The sequence below is a fragment of the Rhinolophus sinicus genome, chromosome X (assembly GCF_036562045.2).
Source record: "Rhinolophus sinicus isolate RSC01 chromosome X, ASM3656204v1, whole genome shotgun sequence".
In the NCBI taxonomy this organism is placed as follows: domain Eukaryota; kingdom Metazoa; phylum Chordata; class Mammalia; order Chiroptera; family Rhinolophidae; genus Rhinolophus; species Rhinolophus sinicus.
The window spans coordinates 95,891,043-95,904,957 of NC_133768.1; the positions used below are offsets into that span (position 1 = coordinate 95,891,043).

At 37.6% G+C, this 13,915-nt stretch overlaps 1 protein-coding gene across 1 annotated transcript in view; it reads right to left on the minus strand.

Moving 5' to 3' along the window:
* Positions 1–13,915, minus strand: part of GPC3 (glypican 3) — a 472,819-nt gene that overhangs the window by 108,538 nt on the left and 350,366 nt on the right. Inside the window, exon 6 of the mRNA XM_019717458.2 lies at positions 9,845–9,965. Within this exon, the coding sequence (XP_019573017.1) occupies positions 9,845–9,965 (121 nt within the window). The remainder of the gene's footprint in view (positions 1–9,844; positions 9,966–13,915) is intronic.

Below are 13,915 nucleotides of genomic sequence, written 5' to 3' on the forward strand. Positions count from 1 at the left end.
ATTGGGTTCCCACATTATGTTTATACAGTCATGTTTGTGAATCTATGTGTAATACTTTACATTTATCCCTGTAACATTTCACTTTGCTAGCTTTCTCTGCCATTCCAGCCTACTGTGACATTTTTAGATCTTGATTGTGTTATCTATGTATTAGCTAACCCCATCTAGCTTCGTGCCATCACTAAATATTAGAAGTATGCCTTCTCTGTCTTCAGTTTAGTCACTGGTAAAAACTTCAGGCAGTAAGGGTCAAGTACAAAGCAAACAACCAAAAGCCTCTCTCCAGGCTCACATTGATATGTTAAGAAAATACTCTTCTGGTATGATGATTAATGAGCTACACTTTACTGAATCATATGATTATTTAGCCCATATTTCTTGCCACTTGTTGAAAAATTATCATAGGAACCTCTGTCAAACACCTTGCTGAAATCTAGATAAACCATGTCTGTGTCATTCCTCTGATCCAATAAGATTCTCTCTCTCTCTCTCTCTCTCTCTCTCTCTCTCTCTCTCTCACACACACACACACACACACACACACACTGAATGAGCCCACAGTGGCTCCTAGTAATCATCATGGTAGCTTCTGAAAGCTCATGCGTTCCAAGAATTTTGCTAAGATGTGATACCAGGATCCCTGACTTGTGGTTTCCACAATCCAATTTCCACCCCTTATTAAAGGTGAGGGTAAAAAATTGTGCATGTCTCCAGTCTTTTGGCTCTTCTTCTATTTGTTGTGATGACTCAAAATTTCCTGATAGGATAACTTGATAATAACCAGAAGATTCTTCAGTGATCTGGGATATAACTGATCTGAATTCGGGCCTCATTTTTTATGACATACCATAATGGTAAGTCTCTTAGCTTCTTTGGTCTTGTCAACTGCTTGCCCATAATACAAAATAGATATTACTCTGAAAAGTGACGACCTAGCAAAATATGGACTGTGAAGAAAATAATATCTGAATCAACTAATTAAACAAATAAGATCATACTTTAATGCTATTAGAAAATTATCCAATAAAATTCAGTGCAGATATAAAATTCAGTGCAGAATAATAATGTAATTTCCACTTTGGACATTAATTAGAACTCTGCTGGAAATATTCCACTTAACAGTTGCTATACAAAATCACTATGGCTGCTATCTAAGAAAAGCACACAGTTAGGGGTACAGAATTGACCCTATTATTATTATTATTATTATTATTATTATTATTATTATTTTACCTTCACTAAGTATTAACACTGAGCCCACACGTAATATGGAAACATCCCTGGTCATGTGTCAAATAAGTTTGCAGCTGAAGGTTAGGTCTCAAATAATCATGGGCATACAGGACTAATCTGATTGAGCCAATTAACATGGGACTGCCATCCAGGGGCAAAACTGTCTGTTCTGTATAGACAGGCTAGTTGGAGACAAAAGAGCTCAGTACTTTATTCCCATTGGACTTTGTCAGAATCCTAATAACTTAGGCAAGGAAAACTTAGCTGTTTCGATTTTCAGCTTCACAGAAGACACTTTCGGTTCACTAGTACAGAATATAAGCCCTCCAACATCACTGTGGAACATCACTTCGAATAGGAATGTCTCCCCCAAGCCATGTACCCTCTCCCATTTGGTCTCCATTTTAACCAACAGTTCATTTTAAGAGGTGGCTGATGGCAACTGGAAGGCATTCTGTGACTGCCTTGTGTATTGTAGCTATTTAGTACATTCATTGAATGAATGCTCAAATGAAAAACTGGTTCATGTTGGATTAAACCTTTAATGTTAGTTTTAAGAGAACACTGAGATTTTCATTCTTTTAGCAGTAGGAACGTTTTGTTTAAGTGTAATCTTACTTGGAAGGCCAACATGTAAAGCAGATTTTCAAAATGTAGCTGCTTTGGTTAAAATAGGAACAGGGGACTCAGAACAAGCCCGCAGCACCTCTCCCACATCTCTATTCCCTATGGAACACAATTTGAGCACATTGCCTAAACAACTAATCTAACTGACACATCAGGCCACTGACTAATATGCTGTTAATTTCGCCATTCTGGAAGGAGGGAGAAGGCACTACATAATTATTATAGGTTGCCCAGGATGGTGGAGGAGGTGAGATCCAGAACATGAGAGTGAAAGGATGACTGTTCCTGAATGTGGATAGGAGCCCACGTCAGACTGTAAGTGGGTATAAGGCCACGAGCAGCAGGCCCTGCTGACTCTGCCTGCTTTTGGTTCAGTGATCCCAGCAGAGACCAACTCCCCTGACCCGTGCGCAACAACTCCTCAATGGGTTTAATGAGGCGGTGGGCACTGAGGTGTGCTTGTTATGACCAAGCACTAGTTAATATCCATAATAAGAGGTAAATAATTAACAAGATCATGCCTCAGGCTGTACTGCTTTTTGTTCCTAAAACAAACTGCTTAAGTATGGGCTTCTCTTATGATTGGGAGTACTGTATAAGAAAAGGTGGTTGCATGTTTGCAAGCGTGTTTTGTATTATACAAGTCTTTGGAAGCACAGTAATGACACTACAGAATATTGATCTGTTCTTTTCCCAGTCCCAGTTTTGTCACTTACTGGCAATATGACTTTGGACAAGTCATTTCCCTCTCTTGGCTTTAATTTCCTCATCTGTAAAATCAGAGAGCTGGACCCTACAACCTAAAGGCAACTGCTAACTATTAATGTAATTCTGTACTTATGTAACCCTGCCTTTTAGCAAAGAAACTGGTTAATACTGAATGTGAAAAGTGCCTCAAATAATAGCTCAATTAATGAGCTACACTTTACTGAATCAATTTAAATTCAGAAATAAATTGAGGGCCACAAAGGTTGAGTTCTTTGAATGAATTGATCAATGAAATATTGCATGCGATATCAGAGGGGCAGTAGATCGGGGAAGGGGGGGTTATCACTGTGTGAGGCATATAAATGATAAATGTTTAACTATTACATTGTTTTGTATACCTGAAACTAATAAAATAAAAAAATAAAACTATCCTAAGGTAATTTTTATTCATAATGATGATATTGAATTCTATTAAAACTATCTTGCTCAAAGTTAAAAAAAAAATAAAGGCTACCTGCATTCCTTGAAAAAAATAAAAAAATAAAATATTGTAGTATATATTGAATGTCTACTCTGTATATAATATTATGTTAGGTGCTATAGGTAACAGAGAATTATGTGCATGATCCCAGACTTAAGGATCTGACAGTCCAGAGACAAGATACATATACATATTTATAAATATGTCTAGGTCAAAGTTATTTCTGAAGTTCTCTAATAGTATTTGAAAATACATATACCGATATAGTGCTTATAGTAAAGGTTTATGGGGGTAGAGAGGAACCAGTTGTAACTGTTTATTAAGAAAATGTTGTGTTGCATTGGACCAGCAGGTACATATAAATAGAATATGAGACCCTATGGATTTCATAGATACTTTGGAAATATATTTTTAACCTTGGAAACCTGGTAGCCTTTATAGTTTGACAGAATTCTGTTTTTATATGTAGAACTTGTCTTTCCACAGCTAACACTTCCAATACTTCTAACTGAAACAAAAAACTTATGAAAGAATATAGTACAGCAATGAAAGAAGATAATGTATTTCTCTTCATTGTCAAATCGAGATTCCCACAACATTGCTACCAACAACATTTTGGCTCACCACTCCTGGCTCATCTTCCATTTATGAGAAATTTATTAATATGCAAGCACTAAAATATATGACCCAATTTAAGTATCTTTAATCCTGTATATTCTAAATATAGCAGCAAATAGTTCATTTTCAAGAAGTTTAATATGAAATGCTAGGGAATTCTTCTTGGTACAGTGTTATTAAACTGTACATAGTAATTAAGATATTAAAAACACATGCTCCCCAAAGCCATCAGACATTGTAATTATTTTTAAGGCTATTAAGCAAAATGACATAAGATTTTTTAATGATAAATGTGTTTTGGAATGCATCAGCTAATTCCCTTTTACTTCATGAAATAATGTTTAGCTCCACAGAGTCTAAGTCTGGTATTTAAAGACCAACTTGCATTGTCCTTCTGTAACTCAGAAGTCATTCATTGGCTCTTGTTAACATGCCATTGCAGATACTCTGTCTTTCACACACACACACACACACACACACACACACACATTCTGGCTCCATATGGAAATAGCAACTACTAGAGTTCTGCCATGCTAGTTGTACATGAAGAAGTGTGACAGACACGGAGATATAATTCCATTTGGAAAGGTCCTGTATTTAAATTTAACTCTCAAAATAGTTATCCTTTCATTTAGAAATTTTACATCAGTGTTGGCTTTTCTAGCAACCATTGCACTAGGCCAATGTTTTACGACTCTTACTGGTTTTATTGTGAGAAGACTATGAAAAAAGTCATTTGGAGTGTTTTCTATCATGCCTGAGATTCGTTTAAATATTTTCTTTTTAATCACATGCTAAGGAATTTCTTGGGCACTTCTCTGTCACTTAACAACTTTACTAATAAACTTATTAAAATTTTAACTTTCTATTTCTAAAGTAAGTGTCTTTTCATGATACCAAAGTAGCCTGTCAGGAATCTTAAAAATACTTTTCAGGTATTCACGGAGAGGGATGGAAGTGGAGACATTCCACTGTCTTCTCTGTATTTTAAATTTTTCTTTGACCATTTAATATCGTTTTATGAATGAGAGATAGCTAATAGAAAGTTTGTCTGCTGTCTATAACTCAAATCCATAACACAAAGTACCTTAGTTTCCACACCACACAGGGCGGTAGTTTTCTAAGAATCTTCCCAATTGAGATTTGGTAAAGAACATGCTTGTTCTTTCTTTGCTGACTTTAGAGATTCAGACCATAGAAATTACTATATTAGGGACTTGGAAATCATTAGACAAATTGAGGAGTTTCTGCTATTTGTACTTCTGTACATCTTTTATATATGGATCTTCCAACCATAGCAAGGTATGCCATGTCTTTATAGAAGTAGAAGGAAAGAGCGCAGAGACTGAAATCAGTAGCCCTGGAGTCTAGGTCTAGTTCTACCTCTTACTCTATATAGGTCATGTAGCCTTCTAGTGCCCATGGTTTCTTCATTGGGTAAATGTAGGTAATAATACCTGCTTATCAGAGCCATTGTGAAGGTCAGTTTTTCTAAGGTACATGAAATAGCTTTACAAACTGAATTGTGCTATGCAAATGTATGGCAGAATTATTATCATTCATATGGAGTCACATGGCTAACAGGATCTGTGGACAGGTCACCTATCTGGCCACGCAGGACGGAAACTTAGGGGTGATAAATACAAAAGTGTTTTTATAGTTTAATGTTTTCATAGCCTAATGAAAACAAGGCAGAAGAATTTCATCTGCCCAGGCTGGAAGATTGGTGGAAAGGGAACAATCTCTGAAAAGATGAGAGGTTACAAAGTAGAAAGCGGTGACCTGGGAACAGGATATTTTAAAAAGAGTGGCAGAGCAGAGAATAAAGTCACAAGACTTGTTCACAAGAGGGTGCTGGGTTAAAGCCTGACCTTGAGCCACAAATCATGGAATCACAGGACTGGAAAGAATCTTAAGAGGCTATCTCGTCCACTCCCCTACCATTTAGCAGGACATTTTGACCATCCCAAACAGATGAGACTTTATCCAACTTTGAATGAAAAACTCTGACACCAAATGGGCAGGTATTGACTGCTCTGGCTTCAACTGCTTACAACAGGCAGGAAGAAAATTTCTGGAACTTTACTTGAAACGGAATTGAAACTGGGGACAAACAATAATCATCTAGATTTTGCTTGGGAACAATAACTTCTACAGCAGTTTAGGGGCTGCTAAATTAGCACTAACTACACAGCTAACTCTTAAAGAGAGAGAAAATGTTACCAACACAACAGGGTGAGAAGACAAATGGCCCACAGTATCATATGGGTAAGAATGTTTTGTTATCATTCTTGGTATTTGTGGGGTCTTCTCTCCATGCAGGAGCCTTGGAACAAAACACTAACCCCCCCCCTTTTTTTAATTAAAAAAAGCAGTATGGTCCTGCAAATTCTGGGACTGACATCGAGGACTTTAAAGAGTTTAATTCCTCTCCTAACACAAGACAATAAATCCTCACACAAATTAGAAACTGAAAAGGAAATAAAAAGGTCCTCATTTCCAATTGTGGGAATGTTGCACATGAACTCTGGCTTGGAAGGAGGAGGGGAGGACATTCCACACCTGCAGGCCTTCCCAGGAAAAAGGCCTGGGCCTGACCCTGAATCCATCCCCTCAAGGTTATACCATGGGACTGTCAATATGGAAATACTGTTACTTTATTCCTTAGTGAGTATATTATTTCCAGTGCATTCAACAGCAACTATAAGCTGAAAGGAGGCAGCTGAGAGTTTCCATGGAAGAGAGCGGAGAGTTATTTTGAGATGTGCTCATAAATGGCCTAACTATAGTCCATCTGGATGGACACACATGCGAAGGTAAAGAGAAATATCTCTGTATTTATAGATGAGCATGTTGGAACATCCTACTGTAGTTTAATAGATACAGCACCAAGCAAGGGGTTTAGAAAAATAACATTACACTCCTGGATTCCCCACTCACTTACATGTGAACCTGTGCAAGTTAACTTGATTCTACCTACCCATCACTAGAAGTTGAGGTCAATTTAGTCAGGTATTCAGTGAATCCAGATGTTTGGCAGAGTACAGGAAACAACATCTGGATGATTGATCAAATTTTCAACTGAACTCACTGAATGTTTTGGCAGCATGCCCACACAGCCCTTAATGACTTTTTGCCTCAGTTTCCCTAGCTATAAAAAAGGACAAACATTATTTATCACTTACCTCCCGGGGGCAGTGAAGATGAAATAATGTCCATGGGTAATAATGAGCTCTTGAAAAGAATGATTCTGTGAAAGTACTATATCTTATACAATTCCAGGTTGGATATTTTTTCCAACATAAGTAGTTAGCAGTTAGACTTTTAGGACATGAAATCACTTTGAAATATGGTTAAATGCTGCACAAATACAAACACATTATCATTATCATCACCATCATCATTGTAACATTTTTCTTTATGATTTCCCTAACGTGTCTCACCTTCAGATTGAATCATGGTCAAAATATGAATTTTATTAAAGGTCTGAAGAAAATGTGTTTTGGCCATGGAAAGCAACGCAGATGAGAAAAAAAAATCAATATGGGTGTTTGAACCCAACCAATTTTAACAGTTCAAACAGGTAAAACTGGTCTATCAATGAGAAGTAGACACACATTCATGGACAGAGGTGGGAGAAAGGAACTGTCAATTGTGACCTTCCGAATCTCTCAGCATACACCTCCCTACCTATAAAGTGGTTTCAGGTTTTGTGGCTAGAAGTTAGAGGAAAGGGAAAGAAGAATATAGAAAACACAGAGACATATCCACGGGATCTGCAACTATACAAAACTGGGGGAGCAGAATTAAACTGGTAAAAAGTATTAGAATATTGCGCCCCTTCAAACTCAAGTCCTGCTTATAGAGAAAATCCTGAATGTAATCATCTTAACTGCCATTTATTATCTGTCATGCACATGTATTTATATGTACTCGTGTATATGTAAAATATGCATTTATATATAAAATACATATTATATATTTAATTTCCAATCCTTATAATAACCTTGTAAAGGAGGTTTTGATATCTCTATATACAACTGATGAAAAAAAACTAAAGCTCACAGAAATTGAGTGATTGGCACCTAGTAAGATCCACAACTGAATTCAGATCCATCTGGATCCAAATCTCATATTCTTTCCACTATACCACATGGTCTCCCACAATATTAATATCAAACACCTAAAGTCTTTGCTCTGAGGGCTTGCTATAAATATTTTTAGTGACCATTGGATCATATAGAAGCCCATGTCTGATTCAGCTTTCCTGTTTTGCAGGGTGAGGGTCCATCCACAGGTCTTTGTCTACTCTTTCTTAGAATTGCCACTCCCCCCCTTGTCTTTACCTACTCATTGTTTATGGCAGATGTTAACTCTTGCACCTCTCTGGAGTCCTTCTCACACTAGCCTAGCCCACCTTAGCCCTAAGCACCCCCAACCCGATGAGCAGCATCACTCTTTTGGCTCTTCTTCATAGGCTGCCTTTTATCTTTACTTAAAGCACTTTCTATGCTTGTGCTTCCCCTCCAAGGAAGCTGTGAAAACACAGGATTAGACTTCTATTGAGCCCTCAAATTCCGTGACACCTGGCTGAACAAATAGTGGATATTCCTTAAGGTGTGTTCACCAAAGAGCTCTTTTGACAGGATTCTTCACTTAGGATTAGGGGCACAGTGATGGACCCTGAGATTCTGGCCTCACCAGTGCTGGGGTCCAATCAGTTGGGTGGAGCCACCCATACACAACCAGTTTGAGGTAACTTGGAAATAATTCAAAGGACAAATACTGCCATTGTCTCCAGGTGAAGCTTACCATGCCCTCAGTTCAGCCATAAGTAATTTACATTGTGCTCCAAATCCTTCAGAGATACGTTTTGGAATAACCATACCATATCTTACCAGGCTTTATAGAACTTAATGAGGTTGTGAGTTCACAGAAAGAAGGATCGGTTATGCAAATACTGCCATTACCATGTGCTCGGCAGCAGTAACAACTATTTATTAAGTGCTCACTGAGTGTAGAGCACTTTATTAGGCACTGGAGGAGTCACACCCAAGCGTGTTGTAAATACTTTCACAACACCATTTGCAGTGAAATATACCACTATTCAGAAAGCCTTTCCAAACATTTTCTAAGAACCACAAAAATTTCACTGCTCAACTTCATATTAAAAAGCAAAACCATGTCAATGTCTTCACACAAAAACCTCTGTCTTTGCATAAGGATTTTAGTTTCATTAAGTTCTTCCTAGGCTACAAATAGAAGGCAGGGCCCTCCCACCCATGCATCATGGGGCAAGAACACTGTCACTGTGGTATACGGTGGCATTTTTTTTTTTATTGTGGCCACAAAGCAATCACAAGCAGATGGTAAAACTTACTTCTATTTGTGTCTTAGCTCTAAACTCCTTATGAGAAGAAAAACTCTGTGTACAGGTCAAGGGAATCTGTGGGTGTCTCTATGCATCGCAGTGAGTCAGAAGTTGGCAAGGGCTCAGTGAAGGTGGTCCTCTCGTATCTTGCTGGTGGCAGTGAAAGCTGATACATCCCCAGTGGAAAGCAATTTAGAAACATGCATAAAAATGCTCATATCCTTTAACTCAATAACTCCAATATTTTCAGAAAATGGTCTAAGATCAGGAGAAAGCATTGTGTATGAAGAGGTAGCGTTATTTATGACAGTAAAAACTTTGAAGCAATCTGAATGTCTAGCAAAACCAACTGATTAATTATGATGTGTTCTTTCAGGAATCTTATGTGGCCGCAAAAGAATGATTAATATGAAGATTTGCGGCAACATGAAAAAGTATTTCCAATATAGTGTTAATTTTAAGAACTGCATACTTCCAATTATGTAAAAAGTCTGTGTGAGTGTGACTTTTTTTAATATTAGAAAAGAACATGTGAAAATGAAAACAGTTGGGATGCAGTAATAGAATTGTGAAAAATACATTTCCCTCTATTTTCCAAGCTTTCTCTAATATTACAATATTACATTTATAATTTAGAAGTGGGGTGAAAAATGAGGGTCAAAAGTCCTTTTTAGCAGAGAGAATCTTTGAAGAAAATGAATAATGGCAGCCTTTCCAAAAGCCCAAGAATATGGTTTGGACAATGGATACCATGCATCCCTCATGTTTTTGCCACTTCCGTTTTTGTTGTATATACCACTGCATACCTGGTTAATGTGCTTCAGTTTGTCAATAATTTGACTGACCACCGGCTCAGGACCCTTCATTTTCAGCTCATGGAGGTTGAACTGATTTTTCATTCCGTTCCTCGCTGCCTTTTGGCTGTATCTGGAAAGGTGAAGGTAAAGAAAAGGGTTGTCACAAGAGAGTTTCAAGCAAAGTGAAAGCTGACTGTATTTGGCACCAGTGGTTAAGGTGACCACAAGCTCTCTTCAGCCTTTTAAACCATGGGATGACCCCATGGTGCAAAAGTAAACCATTCTGGATAGTCTCTTTACGATGGAGAACACTTATTCAACACTCAACAGACATTCATTCAACATCGGTGTTTTTTCTAGGTGTTGGGGATACAACAATGAACAAGACAGACAAAGTCTCTTCCTTTATTGTGCTCTCAGTCTAGTGCATAGTCCAGAAGAATAAGGACCAATGGCAACACAGAGTGGGAAGATCTGTGCTAAGGGAGGTCCTGGGTATTGGCCATAGAAGCACACAGGAAGACCTTGACTCTGAGTGTACTTTCTGTTCATTCACTATTCATCTTGCGTGTTCTTTACCTTTTCTTTCTCTTCCACTTCCTCCTCCCACAATTTCCTGCAGGCTCTGGAGCTGGGTTTCTTTTCAGGAGACTTTCTCAAGCCATTTGAAGCATAAATTTGCCCTCACTTTATACACTTTTTCCCCCTAGTTACAATAGGGTAGTCCAGTTAAGGGCAAATTCACATTTTTAATTACAAAAACAATAATGCTCATTGTAAACAATTCAAACAATACAGAAATAAAGTATAACATAAAAGCTACACCATCATCCTATCCTTCCAAGAGAGAACCATGGTTAACAGTTTGATATATACTCTTCTAGTTTTCACAGTCATATACTAACATGTAATGTTAACCAAAATTGGAATCATACTAGTCATATTGATTTGCAGCTTTTTGTCACTTAACAAATATCTTGGACATATTTCCACGTCAGAACATAGAGAACTGCCTTGTACTCATTCCTTCATTCCTCTGTATGGCTCTATCATTATTTACCTAATCCCTTACTGATGAACAATTATTTCTAACATTTTGCTAATATAAACAATGCTGCAAAGAACATCCTTGTATACCAATCTTTGCATATTTGCATGAATATCTGTAAAAGATAGTTCCTAGAATTTAATCAATTTACATTTCTAATCCCAAATTATGGCATGCAATGAATAATTAATACTACTGTATGTTTGCATAGCACTTTATAAAGCAGTTTCATATCACTCAACTAATTTCAGCTTCTCAAACACATTATGAGGTGGATAGGGCAGACCTCATTATCTCTTTATTACTGAAAATTTCCCAACTTCAGAAGATATTGATCTGATTCTGTTAGATGTTCTCTTTTAAGATATAATGTATCTGCCAATATTAAAGACATGCTCTGAAAAACCTGCATGGTAGCAGAGGGGGTCAGGAAACCTAGTTCTAACTTTTATAATTAAAAGTCATCCTCTGAAAAGGAAAATATTTTTCAGTCAAGTTGAAAAGAACATCTGATTGCATTTCTTCTAAAACAGTAGCCTAACACATTCAGCTTTTTAACTTTAAAAGTTAGTGAATACACAAAATCATCAGCCATCAAATATCAATTGACTTGGGAGGTTGTACTGAAGAAATATAAAACAACATTTTTTATTTATATATAAATATTGTGTGTGTATATATATATATATATATATATATATATATATATATATATATATATATATATATATATATATATACAGTGGGAATCAGCTAGGAAGAGGCTAGTAAACCCCTTCTTTTATGTTCGTATAATGCTGTCTGTTTAAATATCATCTCCCTCTGATGACACCACCAACTCCATCTTCTCTTTCTTTACACCTACTGCTGCCTTAAGCAGAGACCTTATTCACAGAAAAAGAGGTAAGGCTCATTATAAATCTTCTGAAATAAACTTCAGGAATGTGTCCTTAGAGACATTTCCTTGGATTTGTTCATATCGAAGCTTGCTGGCGACTTTTATGCCCACTCCTACAAAACAAACTTCTTTAAGTTTATTATCCTCATTGGAATAGTGCAAAGACATCTGCCAACTTAGTGATTTTGCACTATACTCCCTCTTCCAAATCATTTATACATATCAAATCAAATTAGTCCCCTGGGCCGGCCCGGTGGCTCAGGCGGTTGGAGCTCCGTGCTCCTAACTCCGAAGGCTGTCGGTTCGATTCCCACATGGGCCAGTGGGCTCTCAACTACAAGGTTGCCAGTTCAATTCCTCGAGTCCCGCAAGGGATGGTGGGCAGCGCCCCCTGCAACTAAAATTGAACACAGCACCTTGAGCTGAGCTGCCGCTGAGCTCCTGGATGGCTCAGTTGGTTGGAGCGTGTCCTCTCAACCACAAGGTTGCCGGTTGGACTCCCGCAAGGGATGGTGGGCTGTGCCCCCTGCAACTAGCGACGGCAACTGGACCTGGAGCTGAGCTGCGCCCTCCACAACTAAGACTGAAAGAACAACAACTTGAAGCTGAACAGAACACTCCACAACTAAGACTGAAAGGACAACAACTTGACTTGGAGAAAAGTCCTGGAAGTGCACACTGTTCCCCAATAAAGTCCTGTTCCCCTTCCCCAATAAAAATAAATAAAATAAAAACCAAAAAGACAAAATGACCTTTATAAAAAAAAAAAAAATCAAATTAGTCCCACAGCCGATCGCTTGCAGCCCTACTATATTATTTTCTGCCATTCAGAAAAGTGCCCCTTTAGTTCTATTTTTGTGTTTCTTATCTCCAAACCATGGATAAGGAGCCAGGACTAAACACTGCTCCCCAATCCCATGGTGATTCAATTTTTTAAAAACAGCTTTGGGTTTAAAAGCTTGCCAAACTTTCTGAAAGTCGAAATAGCATCCACTGTTCCGCTCTATCCATGTGCTATTTAAGTCCTCAAAGGACTCTAGTAAATTAAGCATGGTTTCTAGTTACAGAAGTGTTGGTAAGAGCTGGCATGTGGCTTAGACCTAAACCTTGCCTTTATTTTATTTACTCCACAAAGCAGTAACCAGAAGTACTGATCCAACTAATACCTATAGCTGCTAAAATTTAGTGGCACTATTTTAAAACTCTGTGTTCTTGCACTATCCCTTTAGGTGTCTCAATACCTCTCTTCCAATCCTCAGTCTGTTTTCTGTTTCTCACCTTTCTATGCTTTTCTCCTTAGCCAGACAAAATATAGAACAGAATCTTGAAAGCCATGAGTGTTATAATGGAAGACTATGCAGAGATTAAAAGAACCAACTAGATCTGTATGTGTTGATATGGAACCAAATCTAAGATACACTGTAACAGATATAAGTACTGGTTAAGAAAGTATGGTGTGATTCCATTTGGGGCAAAAATGGCTCTGCATATGCATTACTCTCAGATACTCTGTGTTCAAGCATACACAGACAATTTTTAAGAAATGGTAGTATCAATTACTTCCGATGAGTAAGGGGAGATGTTGGGGGAGTTTTACTTTCTTCTGTTATGTCCTTCCATATCTTTTACATTTTGTTATTTTTATAATAATTTATCTTTTAATAAGTGAAATTTTTATATAGTAGTTAATTTTTTAAAGGCAAAAGAGAAAACACAAGAAAAGAAAAATTAAAAGCAGGGCTAACTTGAATGCATATTTCAGGGCCTTTGGGAAATCCTTCTTGTTAAAAAGATTTACGTTGGCCATCACTAGTGCCACAGGCTAAAGGGGATTTCTTATGATAGAATGCATACTCGTATTTGGGCCAATATACACAATGTTGCCCTGGAATTCCTTCGAACCTCAGATGGTTATCATCAGGTCACAAACTCTACTTTGTTAGATTAAACACAGCCTATGTTTTCTACTCTTCAATGAAGTAACTCCAACCTGCCTGTTTTAAAAGGACAATGTATCAGTGAGGATGTGAATATGAATACACATTATTATGAGTACCCTCTCACAAAACAGAGGCAAAAACCTTATTCAAGTTCTTGCTCACCTGCTCTGTAGATGCCTAAAGTTCTCGCCTGA